The sequence below is a fragment of the Pelodiscus sinensis genome, unplaced genomic scaffold (genome assembly GCF_049634645.1).
Source record: "Pelodiscus sinensis isolate JC-2024 unplaced genomic scaffold, ASM4963464v1 ctg76, whole genome shotgun sequence".
Taxonomy (NCBI): domain Eukaryota; kingdom Metazoa; phylum Chordata; order Testudines; family Trionychidae; genus Pelodiscus; species Pelodiscus sinensis.
In genome coordinates this window covers 281,401-302,910 of record NW_027465891.1, presented here as the reverse complement: position 1 = coordinate 302,910, position 21,510 = coordinate 281,401, and the positions used below count along the sequence as shown (strand labels likewise).

The following is a 21,510-nucleotide window of genomic DNA, read 5'->3' as shown; positions in this document are numbered from 1 at the left end:
CGAGCAAGTGGGGCGAGGGAAGAGGGGGTACCCGGGGGGGGAGGGGGGGTCTGCTCTTCAGCCGAGGCCAGGCCGGACCAGGGCCCCCCCCCCCCCACGCTCCTGGCCAATGGCCGAGCAAGCCCCGCCCCCCGTCACCTCCTAGTGCGCTGCGGCGCAGCAGGAGAACGCCCCCCCGCGCATGCGTACAGAGCAGCGGAAGCCGCCCACTGCGCCGCGGAGACTGGCGGAATCCACCGCTCTCGCCATCCCATTGGCTGGTGTGGGGAAGAGGCGGGCCTAAGGACGCTCCCGCTGCCCCATTGGCTGGTGTGGGGAAGAGGCGGGCCTAAGGACGCTCCCGCTTTCCCATTGGCTGGTGTGGGGAAGAGGCGGGCCTAAGGACGCTCCCGCTGTCCCATTGGCTGGTGTGGGGAAGAGGCGGGCCTAAGGACGCTCCCGCTGCCCCATTGGCGAGTGAGGGAAAGGGGCGGTCACTGATTGGTGGAACGGCCGGTTTCCGGTTCCTGCAGGCCTCTAGCGGCCCCGTTGCGTGGGGTGGCGGCACGATGGTGAGCGGCCTGCGGGGCCCATCCGGGCCCATCCCCCCCGCGGCAGCCGGTTCGAGCCCGAGCGTGGCGGGGCTGCGTGCTGGGGGGCCTGCGGGACCCGGGGAGGCGGGGAGCCGGGCCGATGGGGGGAGGCCCGGGGAGCGTGCGGGATTGGGGGGCGGCGGGGAAGATGGGCGGGGGGCAGGTTCGGGGGGGGGGGGGCGGGAGCGGGGAGGGGACCGGGGGGAGCGGTTGGGGGGGCGGGAGCAGGGAGGGGACGGGGGGGGGCCGGTTGGGCCGGGGGCGGTGGGGGGGGAGGGGACCGGGGGGGGCGGGAGCAGGGGGGGGCGGGGGGGCCGGGGGCGGTGCGGGAGCAGGGAGGGGACCGGGGGGGGGCGGGAGCAGGGGGGGGCCGGGGGCGGTGCGGGAGCAGGGAGGGGACCGGGGGGGGCGGGAGCAGGGGGGGGGGCGGGAGCAGGGAGGGGAGCGGGGGGGGGCCGGGGGCGGTGGGGGGGTGTCCTACGCGCGCTCACGGCCCCGCTTGCAGGTGCTGCTGCACGTGCTGTTCGAGCACGCGGCCGGCTACGCGCTGTTCGTCGTGCGGGAGGTGGAGGAGATCAGCCTGCTGCTGCCCCAGGTGCGCCCTGCCGGGGGGGGGGGGGGGGTCCTGGTTTATTCTCGCCCCCGAGGGCTGTTCCCCACCGCGCTGACCTTGGGCCCGGAGCGGCTGCCTCCCTCCCTTACTCCCAATCGGGCGGTGGCTGCCCACGTGCTGGGGTGGCTCCGCAGGAGGCTCCCTGATCTGACCCTGCAGGGTTGGGGGTTCCTGCCTAGATGGATCCTTGCACCAGCGCAGCCCTACCTGTCCAGTTGTACCCGCCAGTACCCAGGACCAGCTGTGTATAGCGTGGGGCTTGCTAGGCATGGGACTGCTGCTTGGCGGTAGGCCCCTGACTGGGCTACATGTGTACGAGGGATGTGACTAGTTAACCGGTTCACTGGTACCCAAAGGGGTGTGAGCAGGCAGCAACAGCCCCAGCGTTGTGGGAGTAGGGAGCAGCAGCAGCCCCTGTGTGGCCAGGGGACCAAGCTGGAGCGGTCTCCTGGGATCTTGTGCTTGATTGGTTAAACATAGTGCTTACGGGATTAACTGATTAAGGGGGATTTTACATCCCCAGTGCGGCCGGGGGATGTGAGAGCATACCCTAACCAGCGAGCCTGGGCTGATCAGTTAATCTTCACGCCTTAAGGGCACCCCCCTTCCCCCACATGGCCACTTCTGCTACAGAGGCAGCAGCACAGAGGGGCACACGCTAGGAAGCTGCCTGCCCCGCCCCTGCTTCCTTGGGCAGTGAAGATGGCTCCGCTGGAGCCCCTGCTTGTGTGCAGCTGGATTAAGTCGGCTCCCTGCAGGCGCTGAGCCCCTCCCCCTGGTGTGTAAACGTGTAGCCGTGTTTCCGGGTTTCTTCAGAACCCCACATCTTAACGGCCCTAGTGTGAACCCAGCCAGCAGGCCTGGCTCTCTGTGGCCAGGCAGGCGGGTCGTGCTCTTGGCTCCCACCTTGTGCAGTGATGAACAGCCCAAATCTGTCAATCCACTGAAAGCGGTGATGCTGCGCTGTGTCTGAGCACAGGTGCGCAAGTGGGGGGCACTTGCAGCTGCGCTGAAGGGGGCGCTGCTGTCCGTGTTCCCGCCGGTGGAGACGGCATCCCTGCCATGCGTGTTGGGGGCTGCGGCCGTGCAGCCGGGGCTTTAGCTGCATTGTGCTCCATCAGAACCTGTGCGCGCCTGGGCCCCTGCGGGTGTGGTACCCCAGCCTGCCCTGTGTTACTCACCCGCTGCCCTGTGCCCGCCCCAGGTGGAGGAGAGCATCCTGAACATTGGCAAGTTCCACAGCATTGTCAGACTGGTGGCCTTCTCCCCGTTCCGATCCGCCCAGAGTGCCTTGGAGAACATCAACGCGGTCTCAGAAGGTGAGGCTGAGCTGGTGGCTTGCTCCCCGTCAGCCTGCGACGGGTGGCTGGGCCAGGAGCGGAGCTTGCTGCCCTCTTGCTCCCATCCATGCCCTGTGGCTCGCCATCCAATAACTCCTTCTCCCTGGGGCAGGGATCCTCCATGAGGACCTCAAGCTGCTCCTGGAGACCAACCTGCCGGCCAAGAAGAAGAAAGTGTTGCTGGGAGTCAGCGATGCCAAAATCGGGGCTGCCATCCAAGAGGAGCTGGGTTACCAGTGCCAGGCTGGCGGGGTCGTAGCAGAGATCACACGAGGTGAGGGCGTGCGCGAACGAGGCCCAGACGGCTATGTTCTGGCATGGGGATCCTAGCAGGCCCCCTAGGGATCATGTCTGGTCCAGTCCCCTGGTGCCCTGCCTGTGTGGGAGCTCAGGTGCTCACTCGGGGCTGCCCTCCTTGGCTTGTCACAGGGTGGGCGGTGTGGCTGCGAGGGGTTCCGTACTCACCAGACACTCTGTGCAGGGATCCGCCTGCACTTTCACACTCTGGTGAAGGGCCTCACTGCCCAGTCGGCCTCCAAGGCACAGCTGGGCCTGGGGCACAGCTACTCACGAGCCAAAGTGAAATTCAACGTCAACCGGGTGGACAACATGATCATCCAGTCCATCAGCCTGCTGGACCAGCTGGACAAGGACATCAACACCTTCTCCATGCGCGTCAGGTGAGGGCTGCTGCAGGGGTGCTTGCCCGGGGCTTAGCTGGAACGTGCACTGTCCCTCCCCATGCTTACCGCAGGCAGCGCGACTTCCAGCGCTGACTGCACAGAAAGGGGAGGAAGAGCATCTGCCCTGCGTACACCCCAGCCAGGGAGCCTGTGACCTGGGCTGTCTTGTTAGCAGGGAGACACGGCCGTGGGGCGGGAGGAGCTGGCGGGTCCATGCTTCCCTCCTTGACTGCTCCCCTCTGGCTCCCGCAGAGAGTGGTACGGGTATCACTTCCCGGAGCTGATCAAGATTGTGAGCGACAACTACACCTACTGCTGCCTGGCCAAGCACATCGGGAACCGCAAGGAGCTGAGCGAGGAGAGTCTGGAGGGGCTGGAGGAGATTGTGATGGACAGCGCCAAGGCCCAGGCCATTCTGGATGCCTCCCGCTCGTCCATGGGTTAGTGGCACTCCTGAAAACCTCCCGGGGGTGTGGGGGGGGGGGGGTTCCTGCGGTGCGCTGACAGCCTCTCCCGGCAGGGATGGACATCTCCCCCATTGACCTCATCAACATCGAGAGCTTCTCCAGCCGGGTGATCTCGCTGTCCGAGTACCGCAAGGGCCTGCAGGAGTATCTCCGCTCCAAGATGAGCCAGGTGGCTCCTAGCCTCTCCGCCCTCATCGGGGAAGTGGTGAGTGCCCTCGCTGCCCGGCCGGCACGCCGCGCTGCTCTTCCCGCCACAGAAATGATGTTCTGGTGTATATCTGTCAATCCACTGAGCTCTGTGCTGAGACACTCGCCCCTGATCTGTGCCTGGGCAGCCTGTGCCCACTAGCTGACTTGCCCAAGGGGCAGCATGCAGTGTCGGCCTGGGCAGCTGGATTGCAGCACCTGCTTGTCTCCTTTGCCTCTGCAGGTGGGCGCCCGCCTGATCTCCCACGCCGGCAGCCTGACGAACCTGGCCAAGTACCCGGCTTCAACAGTGCAGATCCTGGGGGCGGAGAAGGCCCTCTTCAGGTACAGCTGCAAGGTGGTCGTGGTGATGGCAGACTCCTGGGCCGCTGGGCTCGACACGCTGGCCAGACATGGCTGCGGGTGTGAGTGAGAAACCAGCCCCAGTCTCTGAGCGACCCCTACAGCTTCCCTTCGTCTTGCTGGCTGGGTCTGTCAGGGAGCCCATGCAGCAGGTTAGCTCTTCGGGGTGCAGGCAGGGGTGGGGCGGGGCAGCACCTGACAAGGATGGGGCCAGGATTTCAGGCCTCCTGGCAAGGAGAGGGGGCTAGGTCCCAGCTGCACAACAGAACCCATGCTGGGTACATGGCTCCCCCAGGCACATTCAGCGCTGCCCTCCGCTTCCTGTCCTGCACACGTCTGCCAGCCTGCCTGGGGGGTGCGATACCTTCCCTCTCTGGGAGGCAGGGCTAGCGCGTTGGCTGTTGCTTCCCTGGGGGAGCAGGTAGGGCTGGGTGGTCGGAGCAGGGAGGTCTTCAGACCAGTGAGGTGCATTCACTTCCCTGGATGCCGGCTGAGCCGCTGCATTGCAGCCAGCCAAGGGAGTCCAGCTGGGTAGGCGTTTGCTGGCAGGGTCGCTCGCCATCCCCAGGGGGTTGGGACTCTAGAGCAAGCTTCGCTGCCTGCTTTTCCAGGGCCCTGAAGACTCGTGGCAACACCCCGAAGTATGGCCTGATCTTCCACTCCACCTTCATCGGCCGGGCGGCTGCCCGGAACAAGGGGCGCATCTCCCGCTACCTGGCCAACAAGTGCACCATCGCCTCCAGGATAGACTGCTTCTCAGGTGCCACTTCCACCCGAGCCTCTGCTGGAGGGAGGGGTCCTGCTGGGCGCTTGCGGGATGAGGGGCCGAATGGGCAGCCTGCGGTGCGCCAGTCGTGCAAACCCCAGTGGCTTCTGCAGTGATGGGAATATTTTTCGTCAACAGCATTTCACATAGTGAATGGTGACAACCTGTTTTCTGAGCAAAGCCGGCTCCAGGGCTGGGGGGCAGGGCAGGGTTTGTGGGGGGGCGGGGCTGCAGCCTGGGATTCACACCGCCCCCTCTGCAGAAGTCCCGACGAGCGTCTTTGGGGACAAGCTCCGGGAGCAGGTGGAGGAGCGGCTGGCCTTCTACGAGACAGGAGAGCCGCCTCGCAAGAACCTCGAGGTCATGAAGGAGGCCATTGTGGAGGTAAGAGGGGCTGCGGGGCCCTACGCAGGTGCTGGACATGATGCGAAATCTCCTGCCTGACCAGCTGGTGGAGGCAAAAACTGATTTAATGAGGCTGATCCAAGACCTGCTCCAGTCCCTGCCGGGTGCAGCTGGGCATTGTCGGTGCTGACGGAGCCTCTGCTGTCCCTCCGCCAGGCTATTGAGGTGGCTGCCGAAATCAAGAAGAAAGAGAAGAAGAAGAAGAAGCGGGAGAAGAAGCGGCTGGCAGCCCTGGCGGCGGCGGCTGCAGAGGAAGCAGAGAGCTCTGTGCTGGAGACAACTGTTGAGGTAAAGTCCCAGGAATAAGGGAGCTCTGGCCACTGGCCTTTCCATCCCCATTCGTGGTAGTGACCGGTCCTGTCCCAGCAGTGGGAGGATGGGCTCGGGCGCGTCCCCCGCCTGCCTCAGTCTGGGAACCATGCGGTTTCTGATCCCTGGCACCGGAGCAGGCTGCCCTGAGTGGCAGAGGGGCGTTGTGTTGGAGAAGCTGTTTGTGTTTCTGGGCCGTATGGAGCGCGGCCCCCAGACGCCTCTGGCGCACAGGCCTGGCAGCTCTGGGCGCTCGCCCCATGTGAATAGAATCATAGGACTGGAAGGGACCTTGAGAGGTCATCGAGTCCAGCCCCCCGCCCTCAAGGCAGGACCAAGCTCCGTCTACACCATCCCTGGCAGATGTCTATCCAACCTGTTCTTAAATATCTCCAGAGAGGGAGATTCCACCACCTCCCTTGGCAATTTATTCCAATATTTGACCACCCTGACAGGAATTTTTTCAGGCCTCCAGGCAAGGAGAGGGGGCTAGGTCCCAGCTGTACAACAGAACCCATGCTGCACTTTAAGCCCATTGCTTCTTGTCCTGTCCTCAGAACCCAAGAGGAACAAATTTTCTCCTTCCTCCTTGTGACACCCTTTTAGATATTTGAAAACCGCTATCATGTCCCCCCTTAATCTTCTTTTTTCCAAACTAAACAAGCCCAGTTCATGAAGCCTGGCTTCACAGGTCATGTTCTCTAAACCTTTAATCATTCTTGTCGCTCTTCTCTGTACCCTTTCCAATTTCTCCACATCTTTCTTGAAATGTGGCGCCCAGAACTGGACACAGTACTCCAGCTGAGGCCTAACTAGTGCAGAATAGAGCGGCAGAATGACTTCACGAGTTTTGCTTACAACACACCTGTTGATACAACCTAGAATCATATTTGCTATCAGATTAGTTTGGCATGACTTGTTCTTCACAAACCCATGCTGGCTATTCCCTATCACTTTATTACCTTCCAAGTGTTTGCATATGATTTCCTTAATTACCTGCTCCATTATCTTCTCTGGGACAGATGTTAAACTGACTGGTCTGTAGTTTCCTGGGTTGTTCTTATTCCCCTTTTTATAGATGGGCACAATATTTGCCCTTTTCCAGTCTTCTGGAATCTCCCCCGTCTGCCATGATTTTTCAAAGATCATAGCTAAAGGCTCAGATACCTCCTCTATCAGCTCCTTGAGTATCCTGGGATGCATTTCATCAGGAGCTGGTGACTTGCTGACATCTAACTTTCCTAAGTGATTTTTGACTTGTTCTTTGTGTATCCTGTCTTCTAAACTTACCCTCTCTCTGCTGGTGGAGCCCAGGTTCCCAGCTGCTGGCACACTCAGGCTGGCCTGCCATAGAGGGTGGCCAAGCACTTGGAGGACAAGCGAATGCAATTGGAGCCCCGGTAGGCTAGTGCTGCCTGTTGGTGGGTCTGGGCCCAGCTTCCTGTGGGGTCCCGACTCCCTCCAGCCTGGGGGCAACGTCCAAGAGCTCCAGGCAGCATGCTGGATTGCCGGGCAGCTGCAGTGCCCGTTTTGAGACTCCTCTCTCTGCCTCCCTCCCCCCCCCCCCCCCCCCCCGGGGACTGGCTTTGGGTGAAAGGCCAAGCAGCAGACTTGCCCTCAGCAGTGCAGCCGGGGCCTGAACATGGCAGGGAGTGAGGGGAAAGCAGAGGACCAGGGCGTGCGGCGGTGTCCTGGCCAGCTGCCACAAGCAGGGCCCTCGCTGCAGCTGTCCATGTGGCCCTGTAGCTCTTCGGGGTGCGCTAGGGCTCAGACTTGGAGACCCATGTGGTCACTGCGAGCTGCAGTGTAGCCCTGGTCCTGCTTGGCTGCCCTCCCCAGGGCCTCCTCTCACCCTGCTTTTGGCTTCAGGCAAACGACACGGAGCCCAGGAAGAAGAAGAAGAAGCGGAAGCAGGAGGCCTTGCTGGAGGAGAACGGGCTGGGAGAAGAGCCTTTGCCCAAGAAGCAAAAGAAACTAGCCCAGGAAGAGCCCGCCCAGCCGGACAAGAAGAAGAAGAAGAAAAAGCTCAAAGATGAGGACTAGGCAGGGTTGCTCCCCCGTCTCACCGTGGGACAGCCCAGGCCTGTGCTGCAGGGCCCGCACTGACCACCCGCAGGCTGGCAGGACGCTCCTTCCTGCCTCTCAGCTGTGTTGCTTGTCCAGCGTTTTGAGGCAGCTGCGTGTCCCAGAATGAGCCCAGCCCGGGGCAGCTTGCATTAATGCCTCCTGAGTCGGCTGGGTGCTGTGTGCTTGCTCGGGCGAGAAGCTGGATCTGCGGCACCTGTGTTAACCTAGCCGAGACAGTTACTGCTTGGGCAGGCGCCCGTGCTGGCCTGGGGGTGTCGGTTGGCACAGCTGGACGTGAGGCCCGTACCCAGTACGGCCTTGAGCACCGTCCTCTGCACAGGACGTTCCCGTGGACGCAGTGTGTATGGAACAGCCGCCTGGCCCCACCTGTGCCTGAAACAGCCACCAACAATAAACGGCTCCAGTTTTTCAAGCCTCTGGTTGTTTGAGCTCAAGGCAGAGTTTGCGGCATAAGAGCCTGGGCCCCAGCTCTGCCTGGCTGCTCTGCGTGGGAGGCCGAGCAAAGCAGCCACCCAGCACATCCTGGAGGGCTTTGGTCTCCCGGGTAGACTCTCGACGTAGGGCACTAATCAGCCCCCTTCGGCCTGCACCACAGAGTCTTGAGCATTTGTTCTATGCTCTTCCCCTACCGGGTCAGTTTGTCTCCCCAGCCAGGCCTTGGACTACCCCTACCCTTTCCCTCAGCCCCGGGGGGGAGGATGAACTGGCAGGTGTGACTGCCCAGTGAGCTGATGTCCCTGTGGCTGTGCTAGCAGGCTGGCTTGGGACTTTATTTCCCCTAACATTTGCCCTCAAGCTGTGGAAGCAACCAGGCCCTACGTCAGGCACCCTGGAGTGCCCGTGTTCAGACCCCCTTATTGCTCGCGGAGGTGGGGGAGAACAGGAGTGCAGCCTGGCCCACCCTGGGATCAGAGCTGGCAGCAGGCACTGGGGGTGGCCAGCAGAAAATGGGAGCAGGGGCCCAATGGCTTTTCAGGGCTGTGCTTGCTTGGCTGCTTAGCTGAGAGCCATGCCTGGGCCGTCTCCCCGCCCCTCCGGGGAAAGAGCTTAGCTCCGGAGAGAGCAGGGGCCCCCTGATCCTGCACCAAGTGCCCTTCCCCTGGTCTGGGCCTGCTGCCCAAGCAGTGGCTACAAGTGTTTCCGGGTCGGAGGCCCTGGGGTGGGCCCAGCAATCAAGCTGCCCCTGGTAGCAGAGCCCTTGCAGCAGCTGTGGCCAGCAGGCTCCTTTATTATGCGTGACAGCTGGGCCTCTCCGGCCCTGAGTTACCAAGCGGTTACCAAGCGGTGGGTGCTGAAGCAGCGAGGCGGGAGCGGGTGAGCAGCAGTGCGGGGTCTAGTCGGCCAGGGCTGCCATCACGGCACGGGTGAAGTCGATGGATGTGGCGTATCCCCCCATGTCTGGGGTGCGCACCTGCAAAGAGGGGGTGAGCAGTTAGGGGTGTGCTGGTCCTGAGCCCCATGCAGGGTTACCAGCCAGGCCTGCTCCCAGGGCCTGACCCCTTGGGTAGGTGGGAGCAAGGAGCCTGGGGAGGCGAGGTCCTGGCAGATGGGGAGCAGGGAGGGGCTAAATGCTCCCCACGTCCTAGGACTAACCCCCACACCCCGTCCAGGCGTTCCCAGGGGCTATGGACTGGCCCACCAGGCTGCAGCCACCCTGCCTCAGCAGCAGCCCGGGCCTTGCTCCTGCTCCCCAGAAGCCAGGTGCCTTTCCTCCCCAGACACAGGCCTGTGGCAATACGCCCCCCACCCTACTGTGCCCCTCTCCTGCCAGAACCTAGCCCGTTTGGCCAGGGCAGTGGGGGGCTGGGCCAAGGCTGAGCTGCCTGGGCCCAGCGGCTGGAAGCGCGTGGGGCTAAGAAGCCCTGGCACTAGAGGAGGGATGGGGCCCAGCGCGCACGCTGCTGCCCCTGCCACACGGGATTGGCTGGGTGGGCCAGCGCCACGGGCCTGCGCACGAAGGGGCCGCGCTGGCACTGGGCACGGTGCCCACACGCTGGAACCAGCGGGCGCTCAATGAGGTGTTCACAAACTGGCCCGGGCTGGCGTGTCCCGTCTCCCTGCCCAGGCTGCACCCACAGCCTCTTCTCTGCAGCAGCCCGCCACCCCGCCGCTCAGGTCACGAGCCAAGGCCCCGCGGCCAGCCCTTGTTCCCCCCAGCACTGGCACCCTCCCCCGAGAGCAGAGGTGGCCGAGCACGGACATGGGCGCGCCTCGGAGGGGGGCTGCCCCAGCCATGGGGCCCAGGGGGAGACGGGGCGAACGCTGCAGCTAGAGGAATGCACTTGCCTCGCAGCACGGCCCTGGCCCCTCGGCGTACCTGCCGCCCCAGGGAAAGCGGGTCCCAGCCCTGGGTGCGCGAGGGGCCCCTGGCAGCAGGGCAGGGACTCACCAGGATACGGATTTGGGCTGAGCGTGAGCTGTGGCGCCCACCTCACCACTGGTTCTGCGGAAATCAGGCCCCCCCCCATCCTGCGAGAGCCAGTGTCTGGCTGCTTGCCCCTTACCCCAGCTTCCAGCCCCGCTGAGCAGCCCCCTTTGCGCTCCCTGGGGCAGGACAGGGGCTCTGTCCGGCAGGAGCAGGCTCCGTAACAAGGGAGGGGCCCCCTGGCAGCTCTGGACAAGCGGCTGTGGGCAACGCGCAGCCCTGTGCCCCGCGGTGCAGGTTCTCCACCCAGGGCCCGTCAAAGGGCAGGGGGGCCGTGCTAGCTCGCCTGCTCCCACAGCTCAGGGGGCAAGCAGGAATCATTTCCTGGGCTCCGGGTGGGCCACAGCGGCCCAGGCACACTCCATCCTCCGCTGCACCAGCGCCCCCCCTCCGCCTGCCCGCCCGCCCCTGCTCAGCTCTGCCCTGCGCCACCGGGGCAGGGACCCTGCCAGCCCCAGAAACATCAGCTGCGGCGAGCCCGGGCATGCAGGGCTGGACCCAGGGCTGTCAAGGGCACACCCAAACCGAGGGAGGGAGGGGACGTGTACACACAGTGCAGCACCTGGCAAATGCTCCCAGCCCACAGGGCAGCTGCCCAGTACGGCCAAGGGGCCTGCCTGGCTGCCCTTTGCCCACAGCCGCCTGCATGCTCTGTTGTTTGTGCCCCTTGGGGCAGCCACCCGCCACAGCTGGAATTCTGCCCGTGGAAGGGCTTGGGTGCCCGAGCCTGTCGTGAGTCGTAGGCTGGCCAGGCCACACCACGTGGCAGTAGCACCCACGAGCGCAGGCAGTGGCTCAGTTCCCACCCAGCGAGACACTGGCTCCAATCTGCAGAGCAGCCAGGGCCTCAGTCCAGCCCCCAGCCTGTGCACAAGCCACCCAGGCCTCCTCTTCCGCCACAGGCCTGGCTCTGGGGGAACACGACTGCCTGGCTCACTGGCCGCTTTAGCCCCACGCCCACGTGGGGACACTGCCCAGCGCACACTGAGGACAAGGATGTTCCTTGTGCTGTGACAGGCACCCACAGCCCAGCAGCCAGCCCACGGGAAGGGCTAGGCACCCTTGGGAGGTAGCTGGAGGGTGCACCGAGGAAAGCAACCTGGACTTGGCCATCGGGAAGATCAGTGGCACAGCACCTGCCAGCCCACCTGCATGGTGCCACCCTGGGCTGGCACATCCTGCAGCTGAGCTGGGAGGAGCAGATTAGACTGAGACACTCCTGTCTGAGAGCAGGACTGGATTTTATTGCTAGTGGAGAAGGAAAGCCTCTCACCCCCCCCTTCTCTTGGAGGGGGAGGAAGTTGTGTAGCTAACAGAGGAAGGTAAAGCCACTCCCCCCACCCCCGGACATGCCCTGCTTTCCAGCTGCTCCGATTAACAAGGCTGAAATTCTGCTTCCCTCAAGCCAACCCTAGCCTTCCCCGCTGGAGCGGGCGGGGGGTTCTTGCAGCCGTGAGCAGGGCCTAGACAAAACCAGAGGGGCAGGACAGGCCAGGTCAGCCACACTGCAGGCAGGCTCAGCAGCAGCAGCCGTGGACCATTTGGGCTCTGTCCTTCCTCAGCGCCAAGCCCCATCGCGCCGGAGCAAGTAGGCAGGGGGTGGGCCCTGCCACACAGAGGGACCAGAACTGGCTTGCCCAGGCTGCACAACGCCCCAGGAGAGCCAGGATTAGCCCCAGGTTCTCAGACATGCCTCTCTGATGAGAGGGCTGCCCATGCCTGAACAGATAAGGGGGCTGGGGAAGAGGCAAGCGCCTTCCCCCAGGGGCCTCATTTCGGGGGGCTGGCTCCAGCGGCCCCCAGGTTCTCCGCTGGGGGCGGGCGCAGGTGAGAAAGGTCCACCTGGGCTGTATGCGAGAGATGGGTGCTGGAGAGCAGAGAAGCCCAAGGACTTCCCCCTGTGGCGGGGCCTAGACACCATAGTGGGGGTGCAGGTTGTCAATCACAGACTTCATGAAGTCCGAGGTGGTGGAGTAACCGCCCATGTCCCGCGTCCGCACCTACAAATCCAACACAGGGAGGGGAGAAAGAAGGGAGACGTGGGCATGAACCCGGGCAAACGAGCACAAGGTGGGACAGCGAAGCAGCTTCCCCCAGCCCCTGCTCCCCCTTCTGAAATCCCCTGCGCCCCCACCCAGCTCTGCTGCACACCAGACAGACACGCCCCCACCTAGCCTCAGCACCCCCAAGCCAGCAAGAAGGTAGCGGAGCCGAGCCAGGCCCTAAGCACAGTGACACGCAGTGGGGGTCACAGTCACTCTGGCTGCTGTGTTGTGCTGGGTGATTCCTACTGGCCGGTGCTGCTCTGTTGTAACCCGTGTGTGTGCCTCAGTTTCCCCAGGCGGATGGGAGTTTTGGGTGTGACTCACGGAGGGGAGGCTGCCCCGTCTTAGCACGTACGCAGCAATAGCTCAGGCTGTCCTGTGACCTGAGCCTGGGTGGGGGAAGCAACCAGGTGACATCAGTTGGAAGGCTGGGGGGAAGGCTGGAAAGGAGGGGGCGGGGCCGCCTGCAGGGAGGAGGGCAGGGCGCTGGCTCAGGTCCCCCATCCCCCGGACGGGCTGAGCTGCCGACTCCTGGTTCCTGGAACAAGTCTGGGCTACACTGTGTCCTTGGAACCAATAAACCTTCTCTTCTACCTGCCGCCTGAGTCCCCCCGCTGGCTGCGGGTGGGGAGCAGGGTCCAGAGACTCCCCACGCTCCGTGACACTCGGCACCAGCCACAGCCTGGCCATTGCTACAAGGACGGCCTGCCCGGCGCAGGGGCAGCTGTGAAAACCTGGGAGGGCAGTGACCTCTGCTTGGGGCTCTGTGAGCTCCCCAGCCCTCAGGAGTCCCCACACCAGGCCAGTCCGGGGCTGGGGCAGGGGCAAGCAGCGTGCTGTTCTCCCTCCAGGGGCGTGAGCGGCTCCGGAGAGGAAGCAGAGCCAAGCAGCAGCGCAGCGGCTCAGCGCAGCCCCGTACTCACTTTGCCGACTTTAATCACCCTCTTGACGGCCTCGGCGATGATGTTGGAGTGGTACTCCAGGCTGGCAAGGAGAGCACATGGTCAGCGCCAGGCCTGCCTTGCCCATGGGCTCAGCCCCTCCCCGGGCTGGCCTGGCCCACGGGGGCACAGGCACGGAGCGAGAACCAGCACCTACTTGAGATGGCGCAGCATGTTGGAGGCGGAGAGCAGCATGGCGGTGGGGTTGGCGATGTTCCTGCCGACGGCCTGGGCAAAGGGATGGCGGGCGCCCTGCACACAGAACCACAGTCAGGCCACAGCCGGGGGCGGGCTCAGTCCAGGCCCGTCCTGCGAGGGGCTCTGGATCAGCCAGGCAGACAGGCCAGGCGGGGGGGAGCCACCGGAGTGGAGCAGAGGCACTTCGGCACATCCCTCACCATCTCAAACACGGCGTACTCGGCGCTGTAGCTCTCCCCGGGAACCACGCCGGCACCGCCCACCAAGCCAGCAGCCAGGTTGTCAACGATGTTTCCGTACAGGTTTGGCATGACCAGCACATCAAACTGGTGGGGGTCCTGCACCAGCTGCACGGAGGGGGACAGAAGCGGCTGTACATGAGACCCTCCTGCTACGGAGCAGCATGGGCTGGCGTGCTCGGCTGCGCGTCACGGGACCCCAGACTTTGGGGCTCCGCAGTGTGACTGGGGTCACCCACAGAGCTCAGCATGTGCTGGGCTGGCACTGGCAGCCTAGTGCCTGTGATCCGAGCAGCAAGCTACGTATCACAGCGCCCCAGGCTCGGCGGCAGCACAGGGAAACGGAGACGACCACACGGCTGGCCTGGAAGCCCCAGCAGCCAAGGGCCAAGAGGTAGAGAGAACGTCACCCCGTCACATATCCCACCGACAGGGCTGCGGCCCTGCGGGCGCTCAGAAAGAAGCCTGGCCAAACTGTCACTCAGCCGTACCAGCCTGGCAACTTGGGTACCTCTGAGCTGTCCTCGGGGCATTGATGGTGGTGCAGAATGCACTCATCCATCAATCACTCCTGCAGGCAAGCAGAGTTCTGCCTGCCTGGCTTATCGGCCCGATCAGAGGCGCGCCTGCCATCTCCCCCGCAGGGTGACAGTGACGCGCTGCACCCCTCACAAAGCTGTGGCCCAGACACGCTGAGCGGCACCTGCCCGGGTCTCTACTGGCTTTGTGCGAGCAGATTATCAGTGACAGAGGTGCAGCGTGGACGCCCGAGGGGCCGGGCCTGGGAGCCAATCTCACCTGCATGCAGCAATTGTCAATGATCATGGTGTCAAATTCAATCTTGGGGTACAGTTCTGCCACCTCTTTACAGCACTGGAGGAAGAGCCCGTCCCCCAGCTTCCTGAGGAAAGAGCGACCGGCCTTCAATGGGACTGGCTGCCCAGGGTGCGTACGTCCGGCAGGGGGGGACCCTGGCCCTGCAGAAAGCAGCGGCGGGTCTGTCGCTGACCTCAGCGCAGCCAATGTTTCACCCAAAGAGCAAACGCACGTCTCCCTCCCCGTCGGCGCCCTGCAGCTACACGGCCAGGCCGGAGCGCCCCACGCTGCCGGGCCGGAGCGCCCCACGCTGCCGGGCCGGAGCGCCCCACGCTGCCGGGCCGGAGCGCCCCACGCTGCCGGGCCGGAGCGCCCCACGCTGCCGGGCCGGAGCGCCCCACACAGGGGTCCAGGCATGTGCAAAGCACGAATGCCAAGGAAGCGCCGGGGGCACTACGCTGCTGCACAGCAAGGCTGTCCCGGGGACAGACAGGGTGCTGGGCGTCGGCTGGGCCCCCGGCTTGCCCCACTCACATGATGTTGGCTTTGTGCACGGCGGTGACCTTTGAGCGCCCTTTCTTGGTGGCATAGTCGAAGGCGAACTTGGCGATGCGCTGCGACTTGTCCCGGGTGATGATCTTCAGGCACTCGATCACGCCCTTGACGCTCTGCATGTCGATGGCAACGCGCTAGTGCTCTGGCGGAGCTGCCCGCGCCCCTCCGCCCAGCCAGGCCACAGCCTGGCTACTGCCCTGGGCCAGCACTGCACCAGGCTCCAAGCGGAGCCAAGTTTAACTCCATCTCATCCCTTTGGGGAAAGGATGGAAGAGACCTGGTGCGTCCCCACTGGCTACCACTCAACACCATCGCGAGACAGCCCGGCCTCGGGGGTCACTGGGGGCTCTGCCCAGGCCAGCACGTCCCCCAAGCACCACTTCTCCCAGGGCAGGAAGCCCCTCCCCGGCGACAGTGCTGCCAGTCACAGCTCCTGTCTAATCCCTCTTCCTCCTCGTCCAGGGCTTGCAGATAGCGCTAGCCCTCTGCACCACCTTGGCTGTGCAGTCTAGCTACCAGCCCCTTCTCTTCAGCCCGTCCCTCCAGCAGCACGTCATGCCCTGCCTCTGCTTGGGTCGGACCGTTTATCTGAGTTAACGCACAGGAAGGCTCTTACCCACAGCCCCACGCTCCCCAGCAAAATTCCCAGGGTCTAAGGCAGCGCCGTGCGGGGAGTACCAGACAACGCCCAGGGCGCCTTCCCTACCTCGTGCTCCAGAGAGCTGTACTCCCCCTCCGTCTGCTCACGAATGATCACGAGATCCAAGTTGTTGTGTCGTGTTTTAAAACCAGGTAAACTGTTCACATGGACGACGTTAGCAAACAGGTCTAACTTGCGCCTGTGAGGAACATCAGGGTCAGAGCCCGAGTCCCCCCCCGTCCAGGCCAGTAACACGCAACATGCGACGCACAGACCCGGCTTGACCGGGATGGTGGAGACACTTCCATGGAAGCCTGGCCCCTTGCTAATCCCATGTCCCTCCCCCAGTGAGCCCTCTGTGTGGCGTGTCCACAAAGTCATCCTGGACCCTCCCACCTTCCGGAGCCATGGTGCCCAACACGCTAGCCAATAGCCACACGTGGCCAGTTGAGTGTGGTTCGTTTGCTCTCATAGTGGCCACTGCTTCAGAACTGGTGGGACACGACAGTCCTAGCGGGACTGCAGGTCACCGCAAGAAGCAGAGTGCCCAGACCATAGCGCTTGGCCAGCAGAGACTTTGCGGATAACCTGTGAAGCGCGTCGCTACCCAGGGCTCCCAACCTGTGCCAGTGGCCCACGCGGCCTGAGAACACGCGGAACGACTGGTCAGCAGGAGACAAACACACCTGAGCCTCATGTCATAGGAGGCCAGTTCTCCTTTGTACTCCATGGGCGTGTGGATCTTTCCTGCAATGACAGAAATGCCAGCGGAACTGGTAGGAAAGCACATGTACAAAGCGAACTGCTGGCGCTGTGCACCCCTGCAGCCCGGGGGTGCTGTCTCTACCCTTGGGGAACAGGCTTCCAGTGCTGCCCAACAGGAGAGAGCCCCCGGGTAGCCGGCTGTCAGGCCTCGTAGTGCCTCGGCCACACGTCCCGCGACCCAGGGCCTCCGCAGAATCTCTCTAGATTTACACCCCACCACGAGATCAGAAGCACCATCTATTTAGCTTGCGGCAGGCAATCCAGAGACACCTGATCTCTAAGTAACCGCAGCAGTGGGGGCCAAGGAGCCTGCCTCTCCTCACAGCCGTCTGCTGGGGCCAGGGGAAGTGCAGGGATGTGCTCCTCTGGCCCCAGCCTGTGCTCTGGGCCAGCCCTGTCTGGTGGGTGGGGCTCCACACACTGCAATCCCCACCCAGCCACCCTGAGCCCCTCCCACACTCCAATTCCCTCCCCTGCCCCCCCACTGACAGTGTATGTGAGGAATGCATTTTGTTATGTGCACCAACATGGAGGGGCCATGCCACACAACATCGCCAAATCAGTGCACATCACAGCGCATTCGGCACACGGGCGTAAGGGAGGGGAACACGCTGATGGGGAGAGGAGCAGGGAGGCAGTGGAGGGCTGGGGCAAAGAAGGACCAGAGGAGGCAGCAGGGGCCAGGATGAATGGCTAGAGGAGGCAGCTGAGGTCGGGGAAATGAGGGCTGGGAAGCCCAGGGACGAATCTCGTGGCCCTGCAGCCAGAGCTCAACGCCCGGCAGCTGGGGGTCAGAGCCTGCCATCATTCAGGCTGGAGCCTGAAGTCCCAAGGTTGGCACCTGGGGCTGGAGGCGGCGGCAGGGGTACTGGGGTGAGTGGTGAGCCTGGGACCCGGGCCCAAACTCCTGTAGCTGGGGTTCTGAGCCCAAAACCCTGCAGCCAGAGCCTGACCCCACTACCAAGGCTGAATCCAGGAGTTGGGAATTTACACTGGGAACGTTCTCCGGTGTTTGTGGCTCCAGAGGGAGGCAGGGCCTGAGGCTGCTGGCTCCCCTAGGGAAGGGGCCTCTGCTTCCCCCCAAGCCTGACCCCAACCTCTGCCCAGGAGGCTGCAGCTGCCAGGAAAGCAACGTTCACTTCCCAGCCAAGGGTCAGAAAGGACCCGCGACTGGGCAGCTGAGACTCGCCAGGCCTGTTTTACAGATGGGCAGCAGAGGCACAGAAGTGAAGTGAGCTTCAGGGTGGCAGAGCTGGAAACAAACCATGGCAGCAGGTTTCCTTCTCCTGCGGGCAGCCCACAGTAGCCCTGCAGTCAGAGCACGGTTTGGAGGCGGGGGGAGATTTCTGTAGCACAGCATGGGCCCAATCCATGTGCACCTGACCGGTGCAGGGAGCTGCTGCCATCTCATACCTATAAGGGCCACTTTACTCTCCCTCATGGAGTCGACCACCTCATCCAGCTTTTCCTCCGACGCCGTGTTCTGCACTTCGCTCAGGTGGTGCTCATCGAACTCCACAGGGACGCCCGCAGCCTGCCCGATACAAACACAGACGTAAGGGCGCAGCGCTGCCGGGGCCGCGGTCAGGGCTGGGCAGTACAACCCTTTCTGTATTAACCAAAACGAGCTTCGTGACGGGATGGACCACGAGACTGGGAGAGAGAGCAATGCGCCTCCTGGTTCCTCGCTGTGTCTAGGCCAAGCACGGTGCATATCAGGAGAGGAAGGGACTGGACGTAGCATCGAATGCCTTTAGGCAGCATTAGACGTAGAATCCTTAGGTCTCTCGCAGGGGTTATCGTGTTAGAGAGCATCCTGGCACTACTCAAGACTTGAGATTTTATTAAATCGAGTGAATTTCTGATTACAAACCAAGGCTTTTATCTACCCACTGCTGTCCAGGAGCAGGTAACAGCCCTGCCCGAATAGGGTAGGAGCCACACACGCAAGACAACTCCTGCCATTATGTCATTTCTCCATCTTCCCCGCAGGCTCAATGAGGAGCAAGTGGCCATTACCTTGAACACCTCTTTGACAGAATGCATGAGCTCTGGGCCAACCCCATCTCCAGGTAGCATGGTGACCTTGAACATCCCTTCACTTTTCTCTGACTGGAACAGGAAACAAAAGGGTTTAAGTCTCCACCACCACCCTATCCACTGTCACACACTGTTTGCAACACTGCTCCCCTTCCCGTGACCCTGTGTGACCTTGCTCTCAGAAGAGGGAGGTGGCTCTCATGTGCTACATGCCAGACAGTTCTCATCTTGCTCTCTCTCAAAATACCGGGGGGAGGGAGGGCTTTACCTACTTCTCTCAGCGCACAGGTACGCTCCCCTTTGGTGGAGCTAGCACCAGGGTTTGAGTCCTTACAGCTTTCCAAAGGTGACTGGGGATTGCTAAGTCAGTATCTCTGGAAAACACCTGGCCTCTGATGCTGGAGAATACAGGAATGTCACAAAAGAAACTGACTCAAGACTCACTTAGTATCATTCAGTTCCCCCATGAAACTATGATGGATTAAATCAAATCGGACCCAATGCCCAGCACAAAGCTTGCTACATAGGGCCAGATGTTGCATGGTATGTGTTCCCTGTATCCAGGAGACAGCTTTACCTTTAATCTAAACCACATGACATTACTATATAAAAAGTAACGAGAGTGTCTATATATAAGAGCTCATTTTCCTTCTCTCATGCTAGAAAAGGAAGCAAAAATGACAGAGCGCCCAGGTTTAATACAGGAGACCATTAGTCCAGCCACTCCTGTACTGCCCAACACTTGATGCTTCCAAAGAAGAGGACAAATCTTTGTACATCTGGCCACTGCTGTCTACAGGACTAAATATCCTTAATAGCTGCAGGGATCAACTGAGGATCCGAATCATAGGGTTTTATTCCTCCTTTTCACCACAAACTTCTATAGAAGTCTGTTACACACTGAGCCAGCCCTCTTCAAAATATGACTTTTGTATTTGACCTTTATTTGCTGTCTCAATAAATGATGGATCCAGGACTCTTTATTGGTTCAAAATTTACCTGTCACTAATTTTCAGCGAACCATGAGACAATTAAAAAAAAAAAGACACTAACCAAGTCATAAATCCCACCAGACAAGTCCCCTAAGTCATCTCTCACCATATGTAAACCCTTCCCCAGGACTTCTGACTACCCCCTCTGCACTCCTATACCCCAAGCATTAAAAACCCAGGGAAAAGCTCCAAAAAGTCACAGTTTAAGAAACAGGATTGTTGACATTTAAATAATGTGGCAAACTTTCTTTGCCTTCTGGATTTTGAGTTCACAATATTAAATTCTTCACTGCACCATGAGACCTGCTAAGAGCTCCCTAATTTTAAAAGCTCAGACGCTCATGTAATCATTTGACTCTAGGCATAGGGGCGCTAAGAATCACAGCACAGTCATGAGCTGGTGACATTGGGATGCAGTGACCAGCAGTGCCCCTCGCGGCGCAGACTTGCTGAATGGCTGAGCTCTCCAGATGAACGCGGCAGCATTTCCTGGGTTACTGCCCCTAGACCCTGTCCTGCCTGCTCAGCACTTTGCTGCTGCTGCTGCGGTCCCGGCACCTTTGCCGCTCGGCCTGGAGGAAGAGCCCAGCCGGCTCTGCGGGGGAGCGGCACCGCCCGGGGAGCCCTCGCGCTGGCAGGCCGGGATCGCGGGCGAGGGACGTGGCTCGGGGCCGCGCAGGACTGAGACGTGGCCGCAGAGCCAGGGACCCTGCGCCCCCAGGCGCCCCGGAGCGGGCGGGGGGGGAGGGGCCGGAGCGGGCGGGGGGAGGGGCCAGAGCAGGAGGGGGGGAGGGCGCGGGGGGGGGCCGGAGCGGGCGGGGGGGAGGGGCGGAGCAGGGGGGAATGGGCCGGAGCGGGCGGGGGGAGGGGCCAGAGCAGGAGGGGGGGGAGGGCGCGGGGGGGGGCCGGAGCGGGCAGGGGCAGGGGGGGGAGGGGGAGGGGCCGGTCTCACCTGGCCCCGCAGCGGCTGCGGGCGGGCGGCGGAGACGCTCAGGCTCCTCCAGACCCCGCGGCTCGGGGCGCGCAGCGCTGCCTGCGGGGGGGAGGGGCAGAGAATGAGAAACCCGCAGCCCCCGGCCCTGCCCGGCCCCCCCGAGTCCCCCCTCGGCGGCCTCACCCCGGCAACCGCCCGCCAGCCGCTGAGCGCCGCCATCTTGCGATCCCACAGTCCCCGGCAGCAGTTCCGGAAATGACGACAGGACGCCAAGCCGAGAGCGGAGACGTCACTTCCTGTTTACGCCCCGCCTCGTGGGCGGGGTAACGCGACACACACACGCCCCCCGCAGTAGCCGCAGCGCGGGGGGGGGGTCCCGGGCCCGCGGCTCTGGGGGGGAACCTGCGAACTCCCGGCGGGCGCGGAGCAGCGAGCGACTCGGAGCCGGGCCCCAGCGACGGGCAGGGGCGAGACCGGCCCCCGCGGCCCCCCCGTCCCTCGTGGCCCCGCCCCTTGTGGCCCTGCTGCCCCCCCCGTCCCTCGTGGCCCTGCTGCCCCCCCCCGCCCCTCGTGGCCCCGCCCCTTGTGGCCCTGCTGCCCCCCCCGCCCCTTGTGGCCCTGCTCCCCCCCACCCCCCGTGCGGGCTGGCAGGGCTGCCCCTTGCTCGTGGCTCCTGCCTCTCTGCCTGGCTTGCCCGGGGCCAGGGCACGAGCCCAGCGGGAGCAAGCCGAGGAGGAGCCGGACCCCCCCGCGGGCAGGGGGCGGGTGGCCACGCACCCTCCGCCTCCGCCAGTTTCTGACCCGTTCACACCTGCGGCTTCCCGGCCGGGTGGGAGGTGGCTGCTTCAGCATGGCCAGGCTGCAGGCAGGGCACAGCCCTCAGCTGGCCGCTTTCCAAGGGCATAAACCACCCTGCGCTGGCTGGCTACAGGCAGGGCTGGGCAGCTACTGGGGAGACGCAGGGGCTCCTAAGGAATGCTGGCCCCGGCGCCCGAGGGAGGAGCGTGGCAGCAGGCCCTGGCACACAGGGACCAGAGCTTCATGCACAGCCTAGGGGGAGGAAGGGGCACTGGGGCAGAAATCCAGGCCGAGCTGGGCTATTTCCACCCCTCACTGCAGGCTCATGCA

The 21,510-nt window shown here is 63.0% G+C and overlaps 2 protein-coding genes and 3 non-coding genes across 7 annotated transcripts; 4 read left to right on the top strand and 1 right to left on the bottom strand.

Moving 5' to 3' along the window:
- The first annotated feature begins 448 nt into the window (after positions 1–448).
- Positions 449–8,204, top strand: NOP56 (NOP56 ribonucleoprotein). The gene is made up of 12 exons (XM_075916084.1): positions 449–551; positions 1,078–1,167; positions 2,390–2,504; positions 2,638–2,799; positions 3,007–3,205; positions 3,461–3,648; positions 3,729–3,880; positions 4,106–4,206; positions 4,836–4,984; positions 5,253–5,374; positions 5,552–5,683; positions 7,574–8,204. Exons 1-12 carry the CDS (start codon positions 549–551, stop codon positions 7,745–7,747), a joined length of 1,587 nt encoding a protein of 528 aa, XP_075772199.1. The 5' UTR covers positions 449–548; the 3' UTR covers positions 7,748–8,204.
- On the top strand, positions 3,258–3,393 carry LOC112544210 (small nucleolar RNA SNORA51). The gene has a single exon (XR_003087531.2). It is a non-coding gene; the product is annotated as a small nucleolar RNA SNORA51 (small nucleolar RNA).
- Positions 5,098–5,169, top strand: LOC112544209 (small nucleolar RNA SNORD56). Its single transcript, XR_003087530.1, has one exon. It is a non-coding gene; the product is annotated as a small nucleolar RNA SNORD56 (small nucleolar RNA).
- Positions 5,407–5,475, top strand: LOC112544208 (small nucleolar RNA SNORD57). The gene has a single exon (XR_003087529.1). It is a non-coding gene; the product is annotated as a small nucleolar RNA SNORD57 (small nucleolar RNA).
- A 784-nt stretch (positions 8,205–8,988) lies between the features above and the next one.
- Positions 8,989–20,716, bottom strand: IDH3B (isocitrate dehydrogenase (NAD(+)) 3 non-catalytic subunit beta). Of its 3 annotated transcripts, XR_012899234.1 has the most exons (13): positions 20,566–20,716; positions 20,401–20,481; positions 18,436–18,528; positions 17,830–17,950; positions 16,338–16,398; positions 15,718–15,850; positions 14,991–15,124; positions 14,439–14,541; positions 13,602–13,748; positions 13,361–13,455; positions 13,186–13,246; positions 12,060–12,217; positions 8,989–9,203 (listed from the first exon to the last, which is right to left on the bottom strand). XR_012899234.1 is itself a non-coding variant. In XM_075916086.1 (12 exons), the coding sequence occupies exons 1-12, from the start codon at positions 20,599–20,601 to the stop codon at positions 9,126–9,128; spliced, it is 1,143 nt and encodes a 380-aa protein (XP_075772201.1). In that variant the 5' UTR covers positions 20,602–20,715; the 3' UTR covers positions 8,989–9,125. The 3 variants fall into 3 exon arrangements, 2 of the variants coding, with proteins under 2 accessions (XP_075772201.1, XP_075772200.1); XM_075916086.1 differs by lacking the exon at positions 12,060–12,217 and having other exon boundaries at positions 20,566–20,715; XM_075916085.1 differs by lacking the exon at positions 8,989–9,203 and having other exon boundaries at positions 11,440–12,217; positions 20,566–20,715.
- Between the last annotated feature and the right edge of the window lie 794 nt (positions 20,717–21,510).

What these genes read in the sequence shown, in the direction of transcription:
- NOP56 (XM_075916084.1), top strand. An exon ending in TGCCTCCCGCTCGTCCATGG is followed by an intron (nt 3,649 to 3,728) that starts GTTAGTGGCACT and finishes CTCTCCCGGCAG; the next exon opens with GGATGGACATCTCCCCCATT. An exon ending in GCGGAGAAGGCCCTCTTCAG is followed by an intron (nt 4,207 to 4,835) that starts GTACAGCTGCAA and finishes CTGCTTTTCCAG; the next exon opens with GGCCCTGAAGACTCGTGGCA.
- IDH3B (XM_075916085.1), bottom strand. Translation starts at nt 20,601, where the DNA reads ATGGCGGCGCTCAGCGGCTGGCGGGCGGTTGCCGGG. An exon ending in ACAGCTCTCTGGAGCACGAG is followed by an intron (nt 15,125 to 15,717) that starts GTAGGGAAGGCG and finishes ATCGACATGCAG; the next exon opens with AGCGTCAAGGGCGTGATCGA. An exon ending in GTGCACAAAGCCAACATCAT is followed by an intron (nt 14,542 to 14,990) that starts GTGAGTGGGGCA and finishes CTCTTTCCTCAG; the next exon opens with GAAGCTGGGGGACGGGCTCT.